The sequence below is a fragment of the Sciurus carolinensis genome, chromosome 7 (assembly GCF_902686445.1).
Source record: "Sciurus carolinensis chromosome 7, mSciCar1.2, whole genome shotgun sequence".
Classification (NCBI taxonomy): Eukaryota; Metazoa; Chordata; class Mammalia; order Rodentia; family Sciuridae; genus Sciurus; species Sciurus carolinensis.
Window position 1 is genome coordinate 112,520,094 of NC_062219.1, and position 27,544 is coordinate 112,547,637.

At 42.4% G+C, this 27,544-nt stretch overlaps 2 protein-coding genes across 6 annotated transcripts; one reads left to right on the forward strand and one right to left on the reverse strand.

The window, feature by feature from the left end:
- Positions 1-1,907: 1,907 nt before the first annotated feature.
- Positions 1,908-27,544, reverse strand: Slc22a7 (solute carrier family 22 member 7). Of its 5 annotated transcripts, none has more exons than XM_047557403.1 (11): positions 27,115-27,544; positions 26,454-26,567; positions 26,177-26,360; positions 25,890-26,058; positions 25,022-25,145; positions 24,576-24,685; positions 23,924-24,138; positions 23,643-23,751; positions 22,732-22,938; positions 15,177-15,272; positions 1,911-2,489 (listed from the first exon to the last, which is right to left on the reverse strand). In XM_047557403.1, the coding sequence occupies exons 1-10, from the start codon at positions 27,505-27,507 to the stop codon at positions 15,209-15,211; spliced, it is 1,689 nt and encodes a 562-aa protein (XP_047413359.1). In that variant the 5' UTR covers positions 27,508-27,544; the 3' UTR covers positions 1,911-2,489; positions 15,177-15,208. The 5 variants fall into 5 exon arrangements, with proteins under 5 accessions (XP_047413360.1, XP_047413359.1, XP_047413364.1 ...); XM_047557407.1 differs by having other exon boundaries at positions 1,912-2,489; positions 26,177-26,331; positions 26,464-26,567; XM_047557408.1 differs by lacking the exon at positions 25,890-26,058 and having other exon boundaries at positions 26,298-26,360; positions 26,464-26,567.
- Crip3 (cysteine rich protein 3) lies at positions 18,425-21,708 on the forward strand. Its single transcript, XM_047557410.1, has 8 exons — positions 18,425-18,566; positions 18,907-19,001; positions 19,371-19,428; positions 19,523-19,654; positions 20,637-20,708; positions 20,841-20,935; positions 21,034-21,091; positions 21,267-21,708. The coding sequence occupies exons 1-8, from the start codon at positions 18,524-18,526 to the stop codon at positions 21,326-21,328; spliced, it is 615 nt and encodes a 204-aa protein (XP_047413366.1). The 5' UTR covers positions 18,425-18,523; the 3' UTR covers positions 21,329-21,708.

Here is a 27,544-nt window from a genome sequence, read left to right on the forward strand (position 1 = left end):
AACAGAAGCTTCAGAGATTTCTCAAATCTATTTCTCTAAAGTAATGCAGTATTAGTAATCTTTTTTATCCTCAGAATTCATTTTTCCCTGTTTCCTTACTTTCCTTACATACAGATCTTCAGAATTCCTTGATTGAGTTTTTGGGGGCTATTTAATTTTTCTAGAACCTAAGTATTATCAAGTTAGAAGTCCTGGCATCTCTTCGTATTGTGGAAAGGGCACATTTGGAGAGCTAGATCCTTGAATATGCCTCAACTGTTTACCTTGCTGTGATTTTAGAGAAGATGTTTTACCTTGCTGTGTCACAGGATTGGTGTATATACATGTATGTATGGTTTTCTTTTAAGATAATCATTATCCCAATCTCAACACCAATTGTTTATAGGGTGTGGCCATCCTGAGTAATATTTCTAAACCCATTTTTTAGGCTGAAACTGGAGTTAAGTGCATTTTTCCGGCCTGGAAACTACAGATTGACTCAAAAAGAGGTGATCTTCAGAAGAGCTTGAATTAAGGCAAACTTCAGAGAGATTATAGAAGTACCCCCCTCCCTATTCTAAAAGACTTTCTACAGGAATTTTAGGGAATGTAAACATTTTAAATCCAGTTTGTGTTGATTTTTAGGCTTGTTCATTTAGTAAGTTCAACCTCTTTTGGGGGAAAGAATGGGGTTAGGGAAAGAGTTGGGAGAGGTTAATCATATCCAGTTCTTAACCTTACTTCCTCAGAGGGATTCAGCATTTTATTCTCTAGGTTAGGAGGGGGCCATTTGAGACTGGTAGGAAGGGAACAGAAGTAAAATCTATGAAGAGCAAACTCGTTCTAATAATGCTTGTAATTTCTGTATCACTTCAGGATTTAAACAAGTTATCAGTTTGGGCTTTTTCTAGAATGTTCACTTAAAATTTCTAGAAAAGGAATTCATTGAGTCGAAGGAATGTCACTTTTTGTATCTGCCCTGATCCAGCAGAGGGAGAGCTTTCAGGATTCTGTAGACTAAGCAGAAAGCATTGCTGGCTTCTTCCTCTTTGATCAGTGGAATCTTAGCTTGCTTTGAAGCTTATCCAGAGAAGACATGTGAAAGGAAAGTAGAGATCTAACTTGTAGCTGACACCTAAAGGTAGGGCATAATTTTATTCACTACTTTCATGGTACTGAATAAAGTTTCAACTTAGAGACAAGGCACCAGCAAGGAATGGGTCCTGATCTTTACATGTGGCTTATGGTATCATATAACTGTTTTAAATTTCTACAAACATCAGGAATGATTGTTATCTGAATCCCTCAACTGAGAACAAATGATTAGCAATTATGTTTAAATGTGGGTGAACTCCTAATTTTACCTAAGTTGTATAAATAACTCATTAAAAATTCCCCTTGGTTTTGTGAGTGGAGACTTCCTGTTTTATAAACCATCTTTCTTCATGACTGTTCTATTATAGGGTAATTAATACTCTTAATTATCTTTCTGCTAATACTACAGAATAATATATCAAAGTATTCCCACCTTACTCCATACCACTTCATCTCTCTAAAAGAAATTTAAAAATTGGTTACAATTTTGAAAACACAGCATACCAGAATATATATGTCTAACAGATTTCCAGGTTCACAGACTGAGGAAAAAAGGGAGTAGTTGGGTAGGGAGTGGACATATAGCTTATTAACCTCCAATAGGCATAGGAAGTGTGTGTGTGTTACTTTTTTTTTTTTTAAAGTAGGGAAGGATTCAGAGAACAAATAGTCTATAACATAATTGAGGTGGTTTGTTTTTGTTTTGTCTGTTTTTTAAATATATTTCTAAATCTTGGTTGTCTTCACTTCAATAAAGCTTACCTACCAGGTCCAGAATGAGAACTTCAACAGAATCTTCATTTATTAATAAATTTTGTGAGACTATAGGCACAGAGATAGTTTGGGATTGTGAGCACATTTCTTCTTATTTAGAACAATTTTGCAATAATGTTTATGTAATTTTTAATGAAGATTTGTACACAATAGCAGTATTCATTGATAAACTAAGCATTGAACTTACAATGAAACTTAACATCGTTGTAATTTTACATTTATGTATATCTTTGATTAACATATGCCTGCCCCCCAACTGCGTTATAAACTCTCCAAAACAGGAAGTCATCTTTGCTTAGTGTTTTCCATCATTGTATTCACAGTGCACAGTTGCCTGGCACATTGAGGGTGCTTAATAAAAATTAATTCAAAGAATCTTGTGGTAATAGTAGCTGTTTTTATTAACTGATTGATAATATTTAGTGATTTCTAAGTGGGTTAAACTGTTAATTGCTGATTGTATTTCCTGGTGCCTACCTCTCCAGAAGCCAACTGTCTTCTTGCTTCTGCCCTGAATCTTTGCATACAAAACACCATTAAAAACAATGAGTTCATATCAAGGATACCAGTGGTCCCCCTATTTCAATAGTATTCTGGAATAGTATTGGTGCTAGAAGGGGGACACACTACTCCTGCATCTCCTAGAAGAGAAAATAAATATGGGGAGGAGGGTAAACTGACCTGAAAATAAGCCAAAAAAAAAAAAAAAAGTTTTGAGGTGAGGGCTCTAATTTTCATATGGCTCCCTTTATCCTTCCAGCTAGATAAGTATGTTGAAGTTAGTCAAACCCCATATCCCTCTGATGTAGCTGAAGGAATGATTCAGCATTTTTATCATCCAACATTCTCTTGTCATCTCATCAAAACAAACTGTCAATATCATTTCTTGATGGAAACAACCAAAAAAAGGATCTCTTAGGAGGGATGCTTTTACTTTTATTTCATATTTTCTGTTGTCTTTCAACCTTCTGACCATAAAAATGGTTTTATATAAAATATTTTATGCACATAAAATACATGCATACACACATGTACATAAAAGTTATCACGTTTATGTCAGTAAGGGTTATCTGGTGCTATAGAATTTAGGCTGGGTTTTGGATTTTTTCCCCCCTTCTGTAAGTTTCTATGTATTTAAATTTATTTAAAAAAAAAAAAACAACTTTTTTTTAAAGTTATGTCTCTCCTACGGTGCATGTTTGTCTTCACTCCTCTCATCTGCTTTCCATCATTACAGACAGACCCTACTGTTTTTCCTTCAAGATTTCCTAATTGTACCCCCATCAATACTGGGCAGCATATCTTCAAGGAACTCCTACCGTTCTTCCTCTCTTCCTCCTCTCCTTCTCTTGCCTCTACCTCTGTTGAGCTGGCTGATTGTGCATATCTCTAATGTACAAGCACTGGAACTTAAGTTATATAATCAAGATACTTGTCTTCACAAAGCTTGCTTTAATGCAGGTTCACAAAAGATATCATAGTCCCACATGCAAAGAATGGAAGATAGTGCATATGTAATGATTTAAAGCTTTACAGGCTTTTGTTACTTCTATTCTTGGGAGATCAGAAGAGAAAGGAGTTTTTCACAAAATAAGGGAAATGAGTATGTTTAAGGAAAGTGAATGGCAGGATGAAAATAGAGTTACATAATGGGAGAACAAAAGGTAGAGGATGTGGAGAAAGGTAACAAAGAAATGACCATATGAGGTATTTTCTTTCATCTTCTCTCTGATACTCTGCCCTGCTGAGGTTCCTTCCTATAGCCTACCTATATAAGAATGGTTATGATCACATTGTTACTGACTCTAACCCCACCTATATTCTTTTCTTTTCAGGGGCAATTCCAGAACTCTTCACATTTCCTAAAGGAAGGACCGCAGCAGATATTTCTGCTCCAGAGAATCAGGAATAGAAACCACAGAGACCATGGAAATGTTGAGCGCCCTTGTGGCCAGTAAGCAGTCACCTCCAGGGTCGGACTTCAAGAAGGTGGGTATGGCTGCTCAGGGCAGGAATGGGTTATAGAGAAAGCCCTGTCATTTTAGCTGCTAGGTAATAGTGAGTTGGGTGAACAAATCTGTATATATATGTGTGTGTCTCTTTGTCCCAGTAGAGGAGGAACAAGACAGGAGTGGACATAGAGGGTGTGTATTTTAGTCTTGCCATTCTGTACCCATTTAGCATTGAATAAACTATTAAACTTCCACCTCACTTGATGCTATAATATTTATGTTAAAACCGTGGATTTCAGGCCTTTCCATTTTTCCTAGCCCTGTTGCCACAATATCTCCAGTAAGTAGAACATCTCCTATCTTGGTTCTACCCTCCCTTAATGATCCATGCAAGGATTAAGGTAAAATTGGATATGACCTTAGAGGAGTAGGGTATAAGTAAGCAAAGGAGGCTCAAGGAAGAGGGATGTCACAGAGGAGATGCTTGAAAAAGTCCTGGGATATGAGACAGCAGTCATCAGTATCCATAAAGTCTTATTATCTTTCCTACACACATGAAACGTCTAGGCCAGACCCATGGTGCACATGTGTAATCCCAGCAACTTGGGAGGCTGAGGCAGGAGGATTGCAAATTCAAGGCCAGCCTTGGCAACTTAGTGAGACCCTGTCTCAAAAATAAGTAAATAAACAAATGAATAAATAAAGTTCTGGAGATGTAGCTCAGTGGGAGAGCACCCTGGTTTCATCCCCAGTACTGAAAAAAAGAAGCAAACATCTGGTACACAGGAGCAGGCAAGCATCATTCCAAAATGCCAAGGAAACTTCTTACTCTGTATCTAAAATGCTGGACTTCTTATACTCCCTTTTGTGCTTGTAACTGTGGACTCCACAGCACAGTGGAAAAGAGAACCAGAACTTAAAGTAACTTAATTGAATTTTAAGTCCTTTAAACTCAGATTCATTTCATTTAAATCTGAGCTGTCCCAGTTCCAGATTTACCCAGAAAACTTATCTTAGTTTTGTTCCTAATTTGCAAATCCAACCTCTTTTAGGGTCCTGGAAGCCTAGCTTACTACTTAAATCTGTGTTCTTGGTAACTTGGAAATACTCATGACACTACAGATATTAAAAAAAATATATATATATAATGTATAACCAAAGTCATCAGTAGAATAAAAAGTAAATGGGTAAATAGTATCTCAGGACCTCTTGGTACTGGGATTTTATCAGTTAAGGACTACTCATTCCTAAGGCCTTACCCTGTAGATGAAGCAATGGAAAGCAGCCTGGTGCCAGGGCTGCCAACACTTGTCACTACCACTTTCTCTCCCTTGTTCCAGCCAAGATCTGTTTCTCATCAACGATCACATTCCTCTTCCCAGGGACAATCAAGAGTGTTGGTCACAAGTTTTCATTTTACACTCTGCCTCAAAGTTATACCTCCAAGCCCCTGTTTTGCTACTTACATCTCAGTTCTCTAGTACTATCTAAAGTCTGTATCTAAGGTGTATTGATCTGGGGGTGGGCAAAGGGGAAGAGTACATTTTTAATAGTGTTTTCCTCTTTGGACTTCTTTTATTTGATAGGCTAGAGTTCACATGAATGATGAAATATTTAAGATTTTTATTGAGATATGATTCATGTAATATTAAATTTTACATAACATAAAATCTACCATCTTAAAGTGTATGATTCTTTGATTTCAATATCTTCAAGGCTGTAAAACCATCACCACTATTCCAAAACATTTCCATTGATCCCCCACAAAAAAACAAAAACAAAAACATGTATCCATCAGCAACATATCCTTTACTCTAAAGCTACTCCCAAGACCAGCATTCACCAGTCTGCTTCTGTCTCTATGGATTTACCTATTCTGAAAATTTCACGTAAATGGAGTCATACAATATGTGGTCTCTCATGTTTAGCTTTCACTTAGCATAATGTTCCCAACATTCACCCATGTGAACTTTATTATATTTTAAGACTGAAAAATATTCCCTTATAGGGATATGCCATGTTTTGTTTATCTATTAGTTGATGGATACTTAGTTATTCCCACTTTGGGGATATTGTGAAAAATGCTGCTGTGTCCAAGTACAAGTTTTCATGTGGACATGTCTTCAGTTCTCATGGGTGTATACCTAGGAATAAAATTGCTGGGACATGTAACTTAAAAAATAAACGTTTATATTAAAGTATAATGTTATATTTTAAAAAAGCACACACATGGAGCTGGGTTGTGGCTCAGAGATAGAGCTCTTGCCTAGCATGTGTGAGGCACTGGGTTCAATTCTCAGCACCACATCTAAATAATAAAATAGAGGTCCATCAACATCTAAAAAATTTTTTAAAAATAAAAAGAACACACATGACAATTGTTAAGTTAAATAATTTTCATAAGTGAACATACCTGGGTAACCAACACCAATCAAAAATAGAAGATAAACCAGGCAGTGTAGTGCACACCTGTAATCTCAGTGGTTCAGGAGGCTGGGGCAGGAGGATTGCAAGTTCAAAATCAGCCTCAGCAATTTAGCAAAGCTATAAGCAATGTAGCAAGGTAGTTTCAAAATAAAAAAAATTTTAAAGGCTGGGGAAGTAGCTACGGTGGTTAAGCACTCCTGGGTTCAATCCCTGGTAACAAAAAAAAGTATGGGAGCTGGGGCTGTAGCTCAGTGGTAGAGCCCTTGTCTAGCATATGTGAGGCACTGGGTTCAATCCTCAGCACCACATAAAAATAAATAAATAAAATAAAGGCATTGTGTCTATAAACATTTTTTTCAAAGTATGAACTGAGGAGACTGAGGCAGGAGGATCACAAGTTTGAGAAGGCCAACCTAGGCAAATTAGCAAGACCCTGTCTCAGAGAATAAAACTGGCTGGAGAATGTATCACTGGTAGAGCTCACCTGCGTTTAATCCTCAGTAGCATGGGTGCATACACACACACACACACACAACCACACACGTGGTTATGAGCCAGGAATGGTGGCACATGCCTATAGTCCCAGCAATGCAGGAGGCTGGGAGAATTGCAAGTTGAGGTCAGCTGGGCAATTAAAAAGACCCTGTCTCGAAATAAAAAAATAGGACTGGGGATGTAACTTAGTGGTAGAAACCCCCAGGTTCAATTCCCAAAACCTCCCCCCAAAAGAAAATGATCAAAATCCCTGATCCTATCTCAACTATTTCCAGTCACTTCTTTCCCAAAGTAACCAATATTCTGCTATCACAAGTGTATTTTTAAAAAATTTTTTAGTTGTCAGTGGACCTTTATTTTATTTATTTTTATGTGGTGCTGAGAATCAACCCCAGTGCCTCACACATACTAGGCAAGTGCTCTACCACTGAGCTACAACCCCAGCCCTAGGGGTATGTTTTTAATAAAGTAAAATTCACATCATAAACTTGGGATATTTTCATCATCACAGAATAAAATCCTGTATACATTAGTCCATGTTCTCACTTTCCTCCAGCCCCTAGCAGTCACTACTCTTTCTATCCCTGTGGATTTCCCTATATTGGATATTTCCTACAAGTTATATTTCCATATAATTTGTGGCCTTAGTGTCCGTGTTTTTCACTTAGGATAATGTTGTTAAGGTTCATTCAGATTGTAGCATGGAGCAGTTTTTCATTCTTTTTTATGGCTGAATAATATTCCACTGGTGTGAAATATAATATAATAATAAATATAATTTATTTATCCATCTATTTGTTGGTAGGCATTTAAATTTTTTTAATTGTAGATAAACACAATACCTTGTTTTATTTATTTATTTAATTTTTTTTAGTTGTAGATGAACACAATACCTTTATTTTATTTATTTTTTTTTTATGTAGTGCTGAGGATCAACCTCAGTGCCTCACATGTGCTAGGCAAGTGCTCTACCACTGAGTCACACCCCAGCCCGGTTGGTGGACATTTGAGTTGTATCTACATTTTGGTTGTTGTGAATTGTGCTGCTATGAACATTTATGCATAAATATTTGTTTGTTCAACTATTTTCAATATATACCTAAAAGTGGAAATTTCTAGATATATGGTATTTTATGTTTATTTGGTTTTGTGCAAGGGATGGAATGCGGGGCCTCATACATGCTAAGTAAGAACTCTACCACTGAGTTGCACCCCCAGGCCTTTTGTTTAACTCTTTGAGGAACTGACAGATAATTTTCCACAACACCAAACCATTTTACATTCCTACCAGCTGTATACAATGGTTTGAATTTTTCCATGATACTTGCTGTTTTCTTATAAAATATAACTGTGCTAATATCTCATTTTTGGTTTTGATTTGCATTTCACTAATACCTAATGATATTGAGCATTGTTTCATGTGGTTTTTTTTTGGCCCATTTGTATACCTGTTTTGGAGAAATGTGTTTGGCTTTTACCCATTTAAAAAATTTTTTTTGTTGTAGAATTATAAAAATTATTTACATATTCTAGATACTAGGTCTTTATCAGATGATTTATAGCCATTTCTAGGTTGTCTTTTTACTTCCTTGATAATATTTTTTGATACACGAAAGTTTTAAATTTTGATGTAGCCTAATTTATTTATTTATTATTGCTCATGGTTTTGATGTCATAATCTAAGAATCCATTGCCAGATCCAAGTTCATGAAGACTTACATTCCTGTGGAGTTCTTTGTTTTTGTTTTTTGAGACAGAGTCTCACTAAATTCCCCAGGCCAGGCTTCAACTTGTGATTTTTTTTTTTTTTTTTTTTTTTGTATCAGGGATTAAACTCAGGGGCACTTAACCACGCAGCCACATCCCAGCCCTTTTTATTTTTTATTTTGAAACAGGGTCTCGTTAGGTTGCTGAGGCTGGCCTCAAACTTGGATTCCTCTTGTCTCAACATCCTGAGTTGCTGGGATTACAAGATGCATCATCTCACTGGGCTAGCTTCATTGTTTTGCATGTGGATATCCTAATACCATTTACTGAAGAAACTTCTTCATTGAATGGTCATAGCACCCCTGTTGAAAATCAATAGGCTACAGATTATGGAGTTCTTCCTGGACTTCTCATTCTATTCCATTGGTTTATATGTCTGTCCTTATGCCAGTACCATACTATTTTGATCACTGTAGCTTTGTAGTAAGTTTGACATTGAAAAGTTTGAGTCCACAAACTTTCTTCTTTAAGATTATTTTGGCTATTTGGGTCAATTAGAATTTAATGTAAATTTGAGAATTGGCTTTTCCATTTCTGCAAAAAAGCCTTAGAATTTGGAAGGGACTGCATTGGATCTGTGATTTGCTTTGGATAATACTGCTATCTTAACAATATTAAGTTCTCTAATCCATGAATATTAGATGCCTTTCTGTTTATTTAGGTCTTATTTAATTACTTCTAGTAGTGTTTTAGGGCTCGGGATGTGGCTTAGTTGTTGAGTGCTTGCCTAACATATGTGAGGCCTGGGTTCAATCTCCAGCACTGCAAAAAAAGCAAACAAACAAACCAAAAAAAACCCAGCATTTTATACTTTCTGTGTATATCTTTCACCTCCATGTTTAAATTTAGTTCTAAGTAGTTTATTCTTTTGTATGCTGTTTTAGTGTAATTATTTTCTTGCTTTTCTCTCAAATTATTCATTGAAGGTATGTAGAAACAACTAATTCCATGTGTTAACCTTTGCTGAATTCATTTATTGGTTCTAATAGGGGTTTTTGGTTTTGTTCGGATACCAGGGATTGAACCTAGTGGTGCTTTACCACTGAGCTACCTCTCCAGGCCTTTTATTTATTTATTATTTTGAGACAGGGTCTTGCTATGTTGCGTAGGGCTTCACTAATTACTGAGGCTGGCATCAAACTTGCCATCCTTCTTCCTCAGTCTCCTGAGTTGCTGGGATTATAGGCATACTCCACTGTGCCTGGCTTTGTTCTAGTAAGTTTTTTAATGATTTATTTGGGAAATTTTAATGATTGATTGATTGGCACTGAGAATTTAACCCAGGGATGCTTTACCACTGAGCCACATCCCCATCCTTCTTTAAAATTAATTTACTTAATTTTGAGTGAGGGTCTCATTAAGTTGCTGAGGGCTTCACTAAATTGCGGAGACTGGCCTCGAACTCGTGATTCTCCTGTCTTAGCCTCCCAAGTCACAGGTATTACAGGCGTGCACCACCATGCCCAACTCCTGAGTTAAACACATAGCATCATGTCATCTGAGAATAGGTTATAGTTTCACTTCTTCCTTTCCAGTTTGATATATTTCTTTTTCTTTGCCTAATTGCTGTACTTAGAACTTTCAGTACAATGTTGAATAGGATTGGTTAAGCAAGGTAGCATGCTTGTCTTGTTTCTTTTTAATTTTTTAAGTCATAGATGAACACAATACCTTTCTTTTATTTATCTATTTTTATGTGATGCTGAGGATCAAACCCAAGTACTCTACTGCTGAGCTAAAACCCCAGCCCTTGTCTTGTTTCTGAGGAAGAAGACCTTTTTTTTCCTCCTCCTCCTCTTCTTCTTCTCCTTCCTCCTCCTCCTCCCTTTTTTTTTTTTTTTTTTTTTTTTCTGTTGGGGATCGAATCTAGGGTCTTTCTTGCACATGCTCAGCAAGGACTCTACTACTGAGCTATACCCCCAACCCTTTTCTAATTTTGAGTCAGGGTCTTGATAAATTGCCTAAGCTGACCTTGACTTGCAATCCTCCTGCCTCAGCCTCCCAAGTAACTGGCATTATAGTTCTGCTCCATCACACCTGGCCAGAAGAAACTTTGTTTTTCCCTATTGAGTTATATGTTAGCAGGTTTTACCTAAATGCTTTGTATCATGTTTATTCCTAGTGTCTTAAGAATTTTTATTATGAAAAAGTATTGTATTTCATCAATATTTTTATGACAGTTGAGGTGATCATATGTGTTTGTTTTTTTCTTTCATACCATTAATGTGATGTATATATAGTGTTACACTGATTAATTTTCCTGTGTTGAGCTACTCTTAAATTCCGGGGATAAATCCTACTTGTGTATAACCCTTTTAATGTGCTCTTAGATTCAGTTTGCTATTATTTTATTGAGAATTTTTGCATCTGTATTCATAAGAAATTTTGGTCTATAGTTCCCCCTCCCCCCCGTGGTATCTGTGTAGCTTTGGTATGAAGGTGATGCTCACCTTATAGATGACTTAGAAGTGTTCTCTCTCCTATATTTTAGAAGCATTTGAGTACTCAATATTAATTCTTCTTTAAATGTTTAGTAGAATTTACCAGTGAAACCAACTGGTACTGGACTTTTGCAGGGGAATTTTTAATTATTGATTCAATCTCTTTACTTATTATAGGTCTATTCAGATTTTCTGCATTTTTTTTTTTTTTTTGGTACCAGAGATTTAACCACTGAGCCCCATCTCCAGCCCTTTTTTATATTTTATGAGAGACAGGGTCCTGCTGAATTGCTTAGGACCTTGCTAAGTTACTGAGGATGTCTTTGAGCTTGCAATCCTCCTGCCTCAGCCTCTGAACCACTGAGATGATGGGCATGCGCCTCCACACCCAGCTGTGCTTACTCTTGAATCTGTTCTTTCAATTCGTGTGTTTCTAGGATTTTGTTCATTTCATCTAGATTTTCAAATTTGTTGGGATAAATTTTTAATATTCTCTTATAATCTTTTAAAATATTCTCTTATAATCTTTTTTATTCTGGATGGTTGGTAGTAATGTTCCCCACTTTCTTCTTTGTTGTTGTTGCTTTTGCTAGGCAAGTGCTATACCACTGAGTTATTTTAATTTTTTTGTGACAGGTCTTGCTAGGTCTTGCTATCCTCCTGTTTCAGCCTCCCAAATAAGTGAGGCAATGTGCCACTATGCCCAGTACCCACATTTTCATTTCTGATTTTAATTTTGTTTGTATGCTTTCTTTTTATTAGTCTAGCCAAAAGTTTTGTTCATTTTGTCAGTCTTTTCAAATGAAGAACCAATTGTTGGTCATTAATCTCTCTAATGTTTTTCTATTCTCTATGAAAATTTTCATAATCTTTACTATTTTGTTTCCCCTTTAGCTTTTGGTTTAATTTGCATTTTTTCTAGTTTCTCAACATGTAAAGTTAGGTTGTTTATTTGAGATCTTTCTTCTTTGTAAAGTTAAATGTTTGCAAATATAATTTCCTGCTTGGCACAGTTTTCCTGCATCCCATAAGTTTTGAAATGTGGTTTTGTAAAGGCTGTACCTCTTACTCCTGCTGCATTAAGAATTTGGTTTCAACATGTGAATTTATTGGGGAGAGGTAGGCAAACAAACATTTAGACCCTAGCAATTGGTGAGATTAGTTCATTTTTACCTTTAAAGTGGTTACTGATAAGAAAGGACTTCTACCATTTTGTTTTCTATATGTCATATCTTTTTTGTTCCTTGTTTCCTCCCATATTGCTTTTTTTTGTTTCTATAAGATTATCTTGAAAAATCATACATTAAGAAAATATATATGTAAAACTTTCTACAGTGTCAGAACTTTACACAACACTACAATTTTTTATACAAGAAGAAACATTTCTGTCTGCATAAATGTGCATGTTATATTATTGGTTGTGAATATCAGAAACCTGACCTCAACAATCTTAAGAAAACAAAGGATGAGGGATAGTTTATGGCTTGGTAACTAAGAAACCAAGTCAGAGGTAGACCCAGGTGAGAGATGTCATCAGGAATCTCTTTTCCCCAGACCCTCAGTTCTGCTTGGCTAAGGAGGTCTCTCCACTTAGAAGTGAGGCAATCCCTAGAATCTCAAGATGCCATAGTCCAGCTAGGCATGGTGGCACATGCCTGTAATCCCAGTGGCTTGGGAGGCTGAGACAGGAGGATTGCAAGTTCAAAGCGAGCCTTAGCAATTTAACAAGGCCCTAAACAACTCAGCGAGACCTGTCTCTAAATAAAATACAGAAAAAAAGGGCTGAGTCACTGGCTCAGTGGTTAGTGCCCCTGGGTTCAATCCCAGTACAAAAAAAAAAAAAAAAAAAGATGCCATAGTCCTTAAATGTTCTTAATCTAGAAAGTGAGAATGTATCTTTCCTTATAATACAAAAAAATCTGGTATTATAGGTACCTGTTGTCAGATGGGTGGGATACTTAAACCAGGCCAGGCCATAAGGTCACCAAAGGAAAGAAGAGTCTCTCTAATGAATCATCTGGACTAAGTTGAATTAATGTGGTATGGAGAGAGAGATGAGGTTTTCTTTTCTTTCCTTTTGGTTCTGGTGATTGAACTCAGGGGTACTTAACCACTGAGCCACATCCCTAACCCTATTTTGTATTTTATTTAGAGACAGGTCTCACTGAGTTGCTTAGTGCCTCACTTTTGCTAAGGCTGGCTTCCAACTCTCCATCCTCCTTGTCTTAGCCTCCCAAGTCACTGGGATTACAGGCATGGACCACAGTGCCCAGCTAAAGATGAGGTTTTCTAAAGGAATGCTTCTAAGTAGAAAATTTAAATGTCCTATATAAATTGTAAAGATTCAGTGCCCTTTTTTGTTTGTAGCCTTTTTTGGTGTGTGTTTATGTGTGGGGAGGTTACTAGGAATTGAACCTAGGCGTGCTTTACCGCTAAGCTATATTTCCAACCTTTTTAAATTTTGAGATAGGGGCCTCACTAAGTTGCCCAAAGAGACCTCGAACTTGAGATCCTCCTGCCTCAGCCTCCCGAGTGGCTGGGTTTACAGGATGCAAACCAGTCTCAGCTCTTTTTGAGGCTTTTATCAAGAGTTGAGTTTCATGTTCTTGTCCCTACTGAACCGTGGGGACGTTTGGCAGGAGATTGGGGATTACAAGTAAGGACCTTACAGTCCTGCCTGTTCTAAAAACTAGAAGAGAAAAATTCCAATCATTTGCATTTGGGAAGAGGTTAAAAATTCTTGATTCTGTGACCTTGAGCTTCATAGAGGAAATGAAAGACTCCTCTATAAAAGATAAGACATTTGCCAGACATTTGTGGTGGTACATCTTTGTAGTCCCAGATACTTAGGAGACTGAGGCAGGAAGATGACATGTTCAAGGCTAGGCTGGGCAACTTAGCAAGACCCTGTCTCAATATTTAAAAAATAGGAAGGAAGACAGGCAGTCTGGGGTGTAGCTTAGTAGTAGAGTGAGGGAGGGAGAGCTAGAAATTAGCTTAGTGGTAGAGTGCTTGCCTAGCATGTGCAAGGCCCTGGGTTCAATCCCCAGTACCTAAAAAAAATTTGCATTTGTCTGAATTCTTAAGATTACGTTGTTTTAGCCTCATTTATGAACTGGAGGGGCTATTCATATGTGTGTGTATATTATATATAACATGGTATATAATATTTATATACACTAACATATAAATATATATAAAATATGTTTATATATTCTATTATAGATATATAAAACTATAAATTACCTTCCAGATCTTAGCATGAAAATGAGGAAGTTTCTAGTACTTTACATCAACTTCAAGGAGCATTGACACCACCTATCAGATTTATAAGCAAGCTGACCAACGAATTTTATTTCTCTCTTTTTCTACTCAGATATGAAAACATTTTTATTAGAATATGAATACATTTTATGGTACAAAGTATTTGGACATAGTTATTTTTATATACTCTCAGATTATATACACATTTCCAAGTGATACTTCAGAATCCAAATCCCTCTTTGTTTGGAAAATCAGCATTGACTAGTGTTATTGATTTCTTCACAAGCATAGATTGAAGGCATCATGGCAAAGGGTTTAGAAGGTCCTTTCCTAAAGGCTTACTTTAGAATTACTCCAGTTAATGACACTAATCACAAAATATAGCCCCCTCAATAGTTCCAAGCAGCTAACCATTAGTAGCTATATAGAGTTCTCTCAAAGGTTCATATAATGGCAAGATGATGCTGGAAAACAAGGAAAAAAATCCAGCAGATTCTTGCCAGAGTCATAGATGATATGTGATTATACACAACAATTCTCTACAGGTAGGGGGACGTGTTTTTTAAAATATTTATTTAGTTGTTGATGGACCTTTTTTTTTTTTTTAATTTATTTATATGCAGTGCTGAGAATTGAACCCAGTGCCTCACACATGCTAAGCAAGTGCTGTATCACTGAACCACAACCCCAGTCCCAGGGGTGTGTTTTTAAGAAAGAAAATTCAGTCTGTTTCTGTTTTGTGTGTACCTGTTTTTTTGTGGTTTTGTTACTGGAGATTGAATACAGGGTATGTACTCTATCACTGATCCACACACACACTTACTCTCTGTCTCTTTTGTTCAATTTAAGTAATATGAACCACAGAAAGCAAAGTTTTCTAGTTGGAGGGGGCATGCAGTTTGAAAGCACAAAGGGTCTAAGTAGTAAGATTTTAAAAAACCTAAAAGTATAAAAAATTAAGACTGATTTTTCATTAACTTACCAGAACGTGGTGATTTTCCTTTCAAAATTCATTTAGGAACAAAGTTCTTGATAGTGCCTTAAAATCACACATATGCCACTGTGTATTGGAGCAAGTCTACAAAGACATAAAACAGGAGGAGTTTATAATTATAAACAAACTCACTGCAAAGTTAACCTGACACATAATAGCAGCCACATATAAAAAGTTTATAGTTTACATAACACTTTCTCACATTTTCTCATTTGTCACATATTTAATGATAGGAATAAATTGTGCTAATTAAGCTTAATTACTAAGGTCTTGTGAATGACTATAAATAGTGGAACTGGTTAGCTGCCAAAGCAAATTTCAGTTCTTTTTTTTTTTTTAACTTTATTAGTTACCTAGTATATATAATCAGGGTGAATTTAAATTATATTCACCGTTTTACATCATGTATGTCGATTTTCATATAAAGAAACACCTTTGGTTGGGTGTGGTGACACACACCTATAATCCCAGTGACTCCAGAGGTTGAGGCAGGAAGATTTTAAATTCAAGGCCAGCCTTGGCAAAATGAAAAAAGAAAAAGGGTGAGTGAAATAGCTTAGTGGCAAAACACCCTAGGTTCAATCCCCAGTACCAAAAAAAAAAAAAAAAAAAAAAAAAAAGAGAGAAGAAGAAAGAAACTCCTAAGACCTTAAACCTAGGCAGCTAAGATTCCCTCATTCCAGGACTTTTGTTGTTACCAACTCTCAAATCCTACCAATCCTCCCTTATTCTCACATCTCTCTCATTAGCACTCATCTACTCACACCTGAAGGGGACTTATAAATAACTTATTCATCAGCAAATGTTCATTGAGCACTGTGTCCAGAAACTGAGGAAGGTACTGGAAACGTACACAGTGGTTGGCCAGGCAGCCCTGATCCCTACTTTCATGGAGCTCACAGATTATGGAGGCAGATAAGCCTAGTCTGAATTCAGAGAGGTAAGCAGGAAGTTGGCAGACCCATTTGACTCTCTCACTAAGCTGCACCCTAGCTATTATCAATATTATGAATACTAAAGACAATATATGAGTTTCTGTTTGCCTTTTTTCCCTCATTTGGTTCAGCACTCAGGCAGGAAAACAGCTTTCGTGGACTGGGCCCCTCTACTCTCTAGTAAAGGATGGTGCTGTAGGAGAGAGTGCTTGAGGCTGATAGCCTGATATTTAGTAGATAAAGGGTTCTGTATTTAGGCAGGAATTGGTAAAGTGACATATAAATGAAATTGTACAGTATGCGGTATTTTGCATCTAGCTTCTTTGACTTAATGATTTTATGGTTTACTCATGTTGTAGCATGTATCAGTACTTCATTCCTTTTTTTGGAAATTTTTTACTTCATTCCTTTTCTATGACTGAATAATATTCTTTCATATAGATAATACCACATTTTGTTTATCCATTTATCAATTGAAGGGTTTTAGGTTGTTTCTACCTTTTGGCCACTGAATAGTGCTACAACAGACATTCATATACGAGTTTTTGTGTGGACATATTTTCATTTCTCTTGGGTATACCTAAGAATAGAAGTACAAGGTGATATGGCAAATTGTATATTTGACTTTTTGGGTAACTGCCAGGCCATTTTCTAAAGTGATTGTACCATTTTATATTGTCATCAACAATGTATGAGGTATCCAATTTTGCCATCACCTTGTTAACATTTGTGTTATATACAGATATATACATACATGTATGTATGTATACACACATATACACATATGTGTATGTACATATGTATGTGTATAAATATGAAAAAATTTTGTACTGAAGATTGAATCCAGGAATACTCTACCACTGAACTACATGATCAATTTTGTTTTGCTTTTTTTATAGTTGTAGATGGACAGCATGTCTTTACTTATTTATTTTTATGTTGTACTGAGGATTGAACCCAGTGCCTCACACATGCTAGGCAGGCACTCTGCCACTGAGCTACAGCCCCAGCCCCAGCCCCAGCCCTAGCCCCAGCCCAATGATCAGTCTTTTTTATTTTTTATTTTGAGACAGTCTTAGTAAGTTGCCCAGGCCGGCCTTGAACTTGCAGTCCCCCTACCTCAGCCTTCCAAGTAGCTGGAACTAACATGCTACTGCACTGGGCATGTTATCTTTTTAATTATAGCCATCCAACTGGGTTTAAAATGGTACCTCATTGTGATTGTGGTCCTGATTTACATTTCCCTAATGACTAAAGATGTTGAACATCTCTTCAAGTGTTTGAAGAACATTTTATGTAACACTGAATGTTTTTCTTTGGGAAAATATGTATTCAAACTCTTTGCCTTTTTTTAATTGGTTTGTCTTTTTACTGTTTGCATTATAAGAGTTTTTTATGTATTCTGGTTACTAGACCCTTATCAAATATATGATTTGCAAATATCTTCTCCCATTTCATGGGTAAATTTCTCTAAGCATTCTTTGAAACAGCATTGAGCTACTTTTAACAAATATTTTAAATCTTAAAGCAAACTAAATTAGAAATATGTGAATTGGTGTTTGTATTTTTAAATTTAATAAGCATTATAATTTTATGAACAAGCCATTGATTCTATACAGACCATGTTTTGAGGCTTCCAGACTAAGAGTCTTGAGTTCATTAAGGAACTTATAGTGATAGTTATTGCTTTTATAGTATTTAAGTGCCAGAAGCTGTTTGGGTACTCCACAAATATTAACTCATCCAATTCTCATAACAGTCCTATGAGGGAGAAAGTGTTATCATGATACTCATTGTACAGATAAGAAAATGGAGGCAGAGGGATGGTAAATAATTTGCCTACCATAGAGTAAGTAGCAGAGATGGTCTTCAGATTCTGTTGCTCTTAACTACTTGCTAGGACTGGGGATGTAGCTCAGTGGTAAAGCACCTGCCCAGCATGTGCCAAACCCTGGGTTCAATCCCCAGTACTACAAAAAGCAAAGCAAAACAAACCACCCACTTGCTAGACTACCAAGGGGGTAATTATACCACTTCAAAGAATGCCTGCCCTCGCTTTGAGGTGTTTTCATGCCATCTGCACTGTAGACATTGTCCTCCCTTACCAACTCAGGAAACTAGAGCCACTCATCTAGGCATCTTCATTTCCCCCTCCCCTCCCAGTTCAGAGCCCACTAGGGTTCAGGGTCCTCTCTCTTCATAGGTTGGAGGACTTAATGCTCTTTGAAGTGACTGAGAAATTGCCTACATCCCCCAGGTGGAATGGTTCTAAATTCTGGTGTCAAATGAACACCACAACAGCTCAGTGGGTTCACAGCTGAGCAGTGGGTGGAGCCGATGTAACAGAGCCCTGCAGCGGTGTCTAGTGTGGGGAGCCTGCTTCCCCAAGCAAGCTGAGCCATGAGCTGGATCTGCCCACGTTGCCAGCAACCTGTTTACTTTGGTGAGGCTGGTGAGGCTGGTGAGGCTGGGGCTGAGGAGTGGGGGGAAGGATGGGGTGAGCGTGAACCACTGGGTTCCCTGGGGATGTGAGGGCTGGCCATAGTATGGTTCCAGATACCCTTTCCTTTTTGTCGTGGTATATGATCCGCCTCCCCTTCTCCGAGAGCTGTGTGGGGTGCATGACGCTGGGGCAGGGTGGAGTTGGACTCCCAGAGACACTTCATGGTCTCTAAGGAGCAGGGGAGGCTGGACTCGTTTCCCTAGAGGGCTGGAGCTGTGGGGTGGTGGCGTCTGGTGCTTGGCCTGGCTCCTCGAAGCCAGTACAACCTTGTCCCCAACAGCTGAAAAAGTGAGCTCCCTGGGCAAGAATTGGCACCGCTTCTGCCTGAAATGTGAGCGCTGCCACACTGTTCTGTCTCCTGGTGGCCATGCAGAGGTGAGGCTTGGCCAGAGCACACAGTCCTTTGTCACCCACCAACCCACTTAATCCCACCCCAGCCCCCACTTTCAGCCTGTTACCCTGCCAAAGTCTACTTCAACAGGCAATCTCAGGGCTACCCACCTGGTACATCTCACACCAGCCAGGATTTGGGGAGCCTCAGTTGTACCATGACTCCAAGGCTCTGAGGGGGTTGGGAATAGCATTGCCTCCTGGCCTGCTTTTGCTTTCCCTGGATCACAATGACACTCTGGCACACCAGCCCAGCACTCATCCCTCCAAGACCCACCTGGCAGCTTCTCTTGGGGAAGGCATGTGGGGCATGGCCCCCTTGACCTTGAGTGACCTCCTTCCCTCTTTGCCCAGCACAATGGGAGACCATACTGCCATAAACCATGCTATGGGGCTCTCTTTGGACCCAGAGGTAAGTACCAGCCTAGAAGGGGCCAGGGCAACAAAACATTCCCTGTGGCTGGGAACCAGGCCCTGATCTTCCCTATTCCTCCTCCTCTCTGCAGGGGTGAATATTGGTGGTGTGGGCTCCTATCTCTACAATCCTCCCACTCCCTCCCCAGCCAGCATCACTCCCCTCAACCCCAGCAGCTTCAGCCCCCCTAGGCCAAGGACTGGCCTCCTCCATGGCAAGAAAAGTAAGTGAGCCTGGGCCTCAGCATTTCCTGCTCCTCCTCCTGACCCTCAGTTTGCAGTAAAAGTTGAGTCTCAGTGGCAGTCTTCTACCCAGTCCTCCGCTTTACATTCCTACAACTCTGTCCTTGGAAAAATCTCTACCCATGCCCCTTTTTGGATACTCCCTGTCAGCTTCTGAGCTTAAGAAGTAAATTGGGCAGATGGTATTATCACTTTACATGTGAGGCAACTAAGGGCCAGAGAGAACAAATGATTGTGTAGTCACACAGCTAGTCAGAGAGCCAAAACTGGCCTGGAACTCAGGCCTCTTTCCTAGGCCAGGACCATGGAAGGAAAGATCTAAAGTGAGGGATCTTTAGGATGGATCCAGGCCCTCAGGAACATCAACTTCTCTCCTCTGGTCCCTGTTACTTCCTCCCACTCCATTCCATGGAGCAATGACACCATGCTCCCCAACATCTGACACCCCTGCCCCAGTCAGTTCCTATATCAGCTCAGGTTTCCTGAGGATTGAGTTGCTGACAGTTTGAGTTGGGCTGGTGGGCACCTGAACTCTTGCACAAATGACAAGGAATGATGAGCACAGTGGTAATCCCAGTAATTTGGAAAGCTGAGACAAAAGGATTGCAAGTTCAAGGCCACTTAGTGAGACCCTGTCTCAAAATTTAAAGAAGGTCTGGGGATGTATCTCAGTGGTAATGTACCTCTTGATTCAATCCCTGGTGCAAAAAAAAAAAAAAAAAAAAAAAAAAAAAAGGAAGCAGCAGATAGTCCCTAATACAGTTAGAGATTGGGCAGAATGTGGGTCAGAGGGGGTTCATCTCTGGGTTCAAGGAAGGCAGATTCACAGCTGCCTGGGAGGAGGGCTCTGGGATGAGCAGGGGTTTGGGAAAATGACAATGGCATGGGCAGGCAGGTTCTGGTGGGCCCTGCTCAGGGTCTGGCCCAAACCACAGTCCTAGCCAGGGCCTCTTCCCATTAAAGGCCCACCCCACATGAAGACGTTCACTGGGGAGACCTCACAGTGCCCTGGCTGTGGGGAACCAGTCTATTTTGGTAAGTGACAATGGAAAGCTTGGGGAGGGAAACACTAGTTGGGCAGCAAGGGGCAGGGAGGTGGTCCAAGGCAGGTGGGTCTCCCTGCCTTTCCCTGAGAATGGAAGAACTACCACTTCTCTCCACTACCAGCTGAGAAGGTGATGTCTTTGGGCAGAAACTGGCACCGACCCTGTTTGAGGTGCCAGCGTTGCCGGAAGACCCTGACTCCTGGGAGTCATGCTGAGGTGAACAAGACAGGAATGGGGGGTTATGTTGGGAGGAAGGAGGCTGGACCTTGGAAAAGAACCAGACTGAGAAAGTAATCTTTGTCTCTGTGTTCTAGCATGATGGTGTCCCATACTGCCACATCCCCTGCTACGGCTACCTGTTTGGTCCCAAAGGTGGGCATCCCCACCCCAACAGCAGACCTAAAGTATGGCATGTACATGGTCTGTGGGGATGTGTGGACAATGTCCCCTATGGTCAAACATACCCAGACCCCTCCCAATTCCCTGAAGCCCTGAACCCAACACCCTCCACACCCAAGGCCCTTGGTGATAGGGCTCTCTCTCTCAGGTGTGAACATTGGCGATGTGGGCTGCTACATCTATGACCCAGTGGAGATAAAACCCAAATGAGTCGCTCACAGGAGAGGTCACCCTAACTCAGGCTTCCCACCATCCCCTCCATGGTCCAATGGGAGCTACAGATTTCTCCAGTTCTGTGGGGTTGGGGGAAGGTGAGATCCTGTGGGCTCCATGGTAGGCCAGAGAATCTATACCTTCTTTGCAAATTTTCCCCTTTTCCATTCCTATCTGGTTAAGGAACATAGGCCACCCCACTTTGAATGGTGGCCCCCGGTCTTCCCATCCCTTTTCCCAGTAAATTCTGGAGCTTCAAGGGCATCATCAAACTTTTGTTCATTAAGTCTACGCCTCTGTGGCTTCTCCAATAAAATGTTGGCTCCCATGCCTTCAATTCTTCTTTGAGTATGAAATCTAGACAATGGGTTTAGCGGGAAGGGAGTTACCCTGGAGAGTGCCTGAGATTGGGCAGCTTCTAGCCCTACACAGTGGATTGCATGCCCACTAGCCCCACTGGCACCAGAAAGCATCACAGGGCAGTCCCTTCTTTAGCACCGTCTCCAGAAAAATCACCTTCTTTAATTTGAGCATGACAGTAGATCTTATAAAGTCTGTTAAGAGGTTTCCTTATCCATTTGGGAGATGAATAGACTGAGGCCCAGAGAGGGAAAACTACATGCCCATGGTCACACAGAAAATCAGTGGCCAAACTGATCAGAGCCCAGGACCAACTTAGTGGCTTCCCATCAGGGGTCTTCCCAAAGCTCCTCACTGATGCCCCAACTCAAGAGGTACCTTTATTTACAGAATTCCCCCAGTCATTAGATGGGTGCCCAGAATCTGCAGCAATCCACTGCAGTCTGGGAGGTTGTCCTGTTGCAAGAGGCTGAATACTCAAGGCTGGATGAGCACAGGCAGAGGGCATCAATGGCAACTTCATCCCTAGGCAGAGGGCTCTGATGCCCCCAGCCCTGGTCACAAAAGCCTGACCTTCTGTTTTCTCAGCCCCTGCTGTAGAGCTTCTCTGGAGGACTTTCCCCAATCCCACTCAGTTCTGGACCTGCATCTCTTCCTCCTGAAGACTGGGTCGGACACTGGGGAGGAAGGAGTCAGGAGCAGTGATGGGGCTTAGTCCTGGAGGCTAACACCCCAGCCAGCCCCATCAGGCTGGCCCAGGGCTCTCCCCAGCTCCTGGAATACAAACATGTACTCCCACAAGTGACTCACACATGCTTCTATGCATCCCTGATGTGTAGACATAGCCGAGCATGCACACATGTATAGACTCACAGTTTTATGCACATGGTTCACATACCCAGGCATGTACCCTGAAACACTCACCTGTGCACACTCATATACATGCACCAAGTACACCTGTGCAAAAGTCTTCCCCTCTGAATCCTGAGCACTTGCATCCATTTGCATGTGCTCACGCATACACAGTCCTGTGTACACACCTCTTTCTCTCCACATCCTGGATGGTCTCTGGCAGCTGTGCTTGCCTTGTCTCTGGCAGCAGGAGGGCAGTGCAGGCAGCCAGCAGGGCAATCCCCCCGTAAACAAGCTTGGGCAATGACAGCCATACTCCATCCAGCAAGACCGCCAATGGCGCCAAAGAGCCCCCTAGCCGACCCACCAGTGCAGTCAGCCCCATTCCTGTTGGTCTAATCAGAGAGAGGAGAGAGGCAGCTTGTTCTCACACTTACTGGGAGTCATGCCTCACAAGGCTCCCCTCCTGAGTTAGCAAGCCCTGCTACCCCCTTTCCAGACCCCCTTTCTAGCTTTCTAAAAAAGCTAGAACCTCACACCCACCCCCAGGCCATGAGCCCAAACCAGCACCCACCAAAGGACGGGGTCCCCATTTATACACGGTACCAATCAGGTGCCACTGAAAGAAAAGTTATCAGACTGGGAAAGACTAGTGTGGAAGGAAGTGGAGGGTCAGGTCAGCAGGTTGCACAGTCGCTGTGGTGGTGTTAAAACAGACTCAAGTCTACGCCAGATGCCTCAGACTCATCTCCCCACCTGCCAATAGCTAGCTGAAAGGATCCCTGTACTTCTGTAAAGAGAACCCCAAGGACAGCTCTGCTGTGCCAGCCATGAATGGGATGGGGTGGGTAGATGGGGCTTCTTGGGATGGATTTCTTCTAACCAATGCACCAAGAGGATTACTTGGTTCAGGGTCACAAAAAATGCCCCACCTCCTCCTAGTCTTGGTTAAACAAAGCCCTGACTAGCCTTATATTCTGGGTGTGGTGTAAAGAATCCGAGGCAGACGGACAGTGTGCGTAAGCGTGCGAGTTAAGGCACGTGGCAAGTCCCGACCCTAGATCTGTTGCGTGGGAGCCCTGCTCCGGGGTCCCCTCACCTGAGCACTGTAGGGTACAACTCTGAAGTGAATAGATAGACAGTGGTGAAGGCGGCTTCACTGAAACCTTTCCCCATCACCATCAGGGCCGTGCTCCAGGAACTCGCCTCTGAAGGAAAAGGGGTTCCGGCAATGAGAGGTTGGGAATGCCCAAAACTCCCGGGATGGGAAGCACACGGGGCTGAGCCTAGCTGGCGTAGAGTCGGAGCTCCGGGAGAGGGCGGGGCTTCGTGTCCGGGAGGCGGGGTCTCGGGCAGGCGGAGTCTGTGGGACCTGCTTACCGGAGGACACCAGCGATCTGATACCGAAGGTTAGGGCCGCGCCCAGCAGTGTTCCGGCCTGCGTGAGCCGGCGTCCGACACGGCGTATCAGCAGACAGACCATCAGCTTGGAGGGCAGCTCCACTGCACCGAACAGCAGCTGCGTCTGGTACACGTTCAGCCTCAGCCCGGATGAGTCCAGACTCAGGCCATAATAGGAGAAGTTTACTGCAAACCTGAAAGGAGTTACAGTGCACCAAGCCTCTGTCCCCATTCGCCTTTGTCCTCTCGGGAAGACTTGGTCTTTTAGAGGGACGAGCCCCACGGCCACAGAGCCCGCTGCCTGGAACTTCCCCACCATCCGTAATCCTCCCACCCCGGAGGGTGCAGCATGTGTCAGTGACCGAAGAGACTTTACCCTAATCTTAGCAGCAACCCTGTGGCGTGGCAACTAACCGCTGCCGGTTTTACGGACGGGAGCTGTCCAAGGTCACACAGGAGATAGCAGAACCTGAATTCAAATCCAGCGGTTGCTGACCTCCCCAGTTCGACTGCCCCTAGAGGCTAATCCTCATGCCCTCCACAGTTACACTCTTATCTGTCACTCTTTTCATACTCAGCACAATCCAGGAGTCTGTTCCTCCCTACCAGATCCAAGTCACCCGCTCCTTACCACACCACCATGCAGCACAGTGAGATGTGCCGGATCTGTGGCGTTCGGAATAGGTCTAGGTAGGATGGTCTTGGGACCACCTGTTCCCCCGTGGACACTCTGTTCAGGGCCTGATGGGAGAAGAGGTGAGATGGTGATGATATTAAAGATGTTCTCAACAGGGCATATTGGGTATGTGCTCCTTTGCGCGTTCTCTCTCTCTCTCTCTCTCTCTCTCTCATCTCTCTCTCTGGACCTCTGTTCCTCCCCTCTTCAGTGGTATGGGTGGAGGTGTACATGGGAGCTCAGAAGGAGGGACCATAAGTGAAGGATGTGAGAGCCAGGTAGGGCAGCCTATAGAGTTAGGAAAGGGCTTTTCCTATCACATACAGTGGACCTCCAGGGAGGGACACTTGACACAGCCTCTCATATGTGTGCATGCTCACACACACAAACTTCACTCTCACCTCCTGGCTCAGGCTGTCCTCACCCACAGGCCGCCCATTGAGCCTGGCACAGTGCAGCAAGTACCTTTGGGCCTCCTCCACTCGACCCTGGGTCAGAAGCCAGCGTGCAGATTCAGGTACCCACCTAGGGGACAGGCAGGTGGCTCTTCAGCCAGAAAGTTGGTGCTGTGAGCCACATCTCCCTTCAGGGCACATCACAGGCTGTCAACCTCCAGGATGATGTTCACACAGTCCCCTGTACCTGGAATGTCATCTGCTTCCCAAGCCCTGCACAACTGATGAGGCCCACCTCTTCCCATGCTATTTTGTGCACGCCTGGAGCTCCCCCAGCCTGAGGGGTCTCTTCCTTACTCGACTGAATTGGTGTCACCCTCAAGACCTTAGCGCTCAGCACCAGTCACCCGCTTGTCCTACAGGTGACAGGAAAGCATAAGATAAAGGAGAAACAGACATACTGACATGCCCAGTTCACCTTTGGGAGGGAAGAACTACCTACCCTCCCCTCTGGTCTGAGCTCCACCCACCATGCGGCCCAGCCCCATTCCCACTCCTCTGAGGGTCAGCCTCCATTTCTGCTTGATTCTGTCTTTACAGACATCTCTCCTGTCTCTTTTGCTTTCCCTTGCTGGGTCTCACTGTGTCTACCATCTGTCGCTTCAGTTCTGGTGGGTCACTCACTAGTTTGTTCACTGTCCTGTGCCATCTCCTTTCCCTTGGTCTCTGTTTCTCTTTCTTTCAGTGTCTCTTGGTCACTTACAGGTTCTCTTTTCCCTTCATCCTTCAGTCTCTGCCTTTAAATCTTATCTCTGATTAATTTCTGTCTTTGGCTTCCTCTATCTCCCACTCCCCAACTGCCTCTATTCCTCACCAGATGCTGAGGATGCCTGGGACACAAGGCAAGGTGACAGCCATCAGGAGCCATCGCCAGTCCCTTATCAGGTACCCAGCCAGTGCCAGCAGCATGGTGCCTGCTGTCCAGAAGGTGGAGCTCAGGGTGCCGGCCACTACGCGGTGCTCCACATCCAGCCACTCCAGCTCTAGGCCCAAGGCCAGGCCAGAGACAGGAAGACAAGTTAGCAAGGACCACATGGTCTGACTCACTACAACAGCTTCCCTCCAGTCCTCTAGGCCCTGCCTTGCTCTTGACTGCTTTACCAAGTGGCAACACAATGATGGTGAAACCAGCCAGGGCTGAGCCAGTGAGGGTGCGGGTGATGGCAAACATGACATAGCTGACTGAGGCTGCAGATGTCAGGCCCAGCACTAGGACACTCACGTAAGCCACCAGCAGTAGACGGCGCCGCCCAAACCTGCAAAGGGGTTGTGCAGGGTCAGCCACCTGTGGAGATTCCAAGACATAGGTAGTCTGGGCCCATAACCCCAGCTAGTGTGAGAGGGTCCCCCCCAGGATGCTCCTTCATTCACCCCACACCTCACTCCACCTGTCAGACAGGTATCCAAAGACCACAGCCCCCACCAGCACACCAAGGAAGAAGAAGGTGGATGCAACTCTGTTCAGGCCTCTCCGCTCACACACCAGATCCCACTGCAAGGACAGGCAGACAAGGGTCTCACATAGGTATAAGCCCCTCTCCAGACTCTGGGGCCTTCTTATAGATACCTCTGTGCCAGAAAATAACCCCCTCCAACTGTTCCCTCCTCCTACAGCCTCAGGGGCTTCTTGCAGAGTACCTTGACTAGGACACGGGAGTCCTGAGCCCCCCTGGGAAACTCTGCTTCCATTCACCCTCCTCCTCCAGAGGGATTATGTAAGTCCCAGACCTGAGCCAGAAAATAGGAAGGGAGGGAGGCAGAAGGGAGGCCTCTGCAGTTTCTTCACCCCACTGCAGCACTTAGCTCTCTGCCCCAACTCCTTGCATTAATTACCATAAAAGATAACAGCAGCTCCTGACTGCAGCCCCTTACAGCAGGCCATGGACTAAATTCAATACTTTGTATCCATGGACCCTATCTACAGATGGGTAAACTGAGACTCTAAGAGGTAAAGGAATGTATCATATGCCCACACAGCTACCACAAAAGGAAATGGATCCATCACACTCACATGTCCCTTGCCCTCTGGGTTTGGGTACCTCTGTTACAATGGTGGAGGAGAGTTCTGAGCGGTCATATTCCCAGCCCTGAGAGCAGGGCACTGTGGAGGGTTCTCCTTCCAGCTCCCCAGGACTCTGTGTCTCTCTCCCCAGAGTAGCGTTGGGGAGAGTCCGGAGGTGAGCAAAGTGGAGGCAGGAACTAAATGTGCCATCAGGCTCCCGGGGCAGGCGAGCCTCCAGCCATGCATCCTGGTGGCTGAAGTTGTCAGGGGTGCCAGGCAGGGCACAGTGGTGGGCAGGCACCGCAGACAGGAAGATGGGCAGGAGAAAATGCAGAGGTAGTAGCACTCGGGGCAGAGCCAGGAGTGCCACATTCCGCAGCTGGAAGAATCCAAAGCCACCCACTTCATCCAGCAGCTCCTCAAAGCCCATGCTGCCCACCCACCAGACGTCCCCCACACAGGCTCGC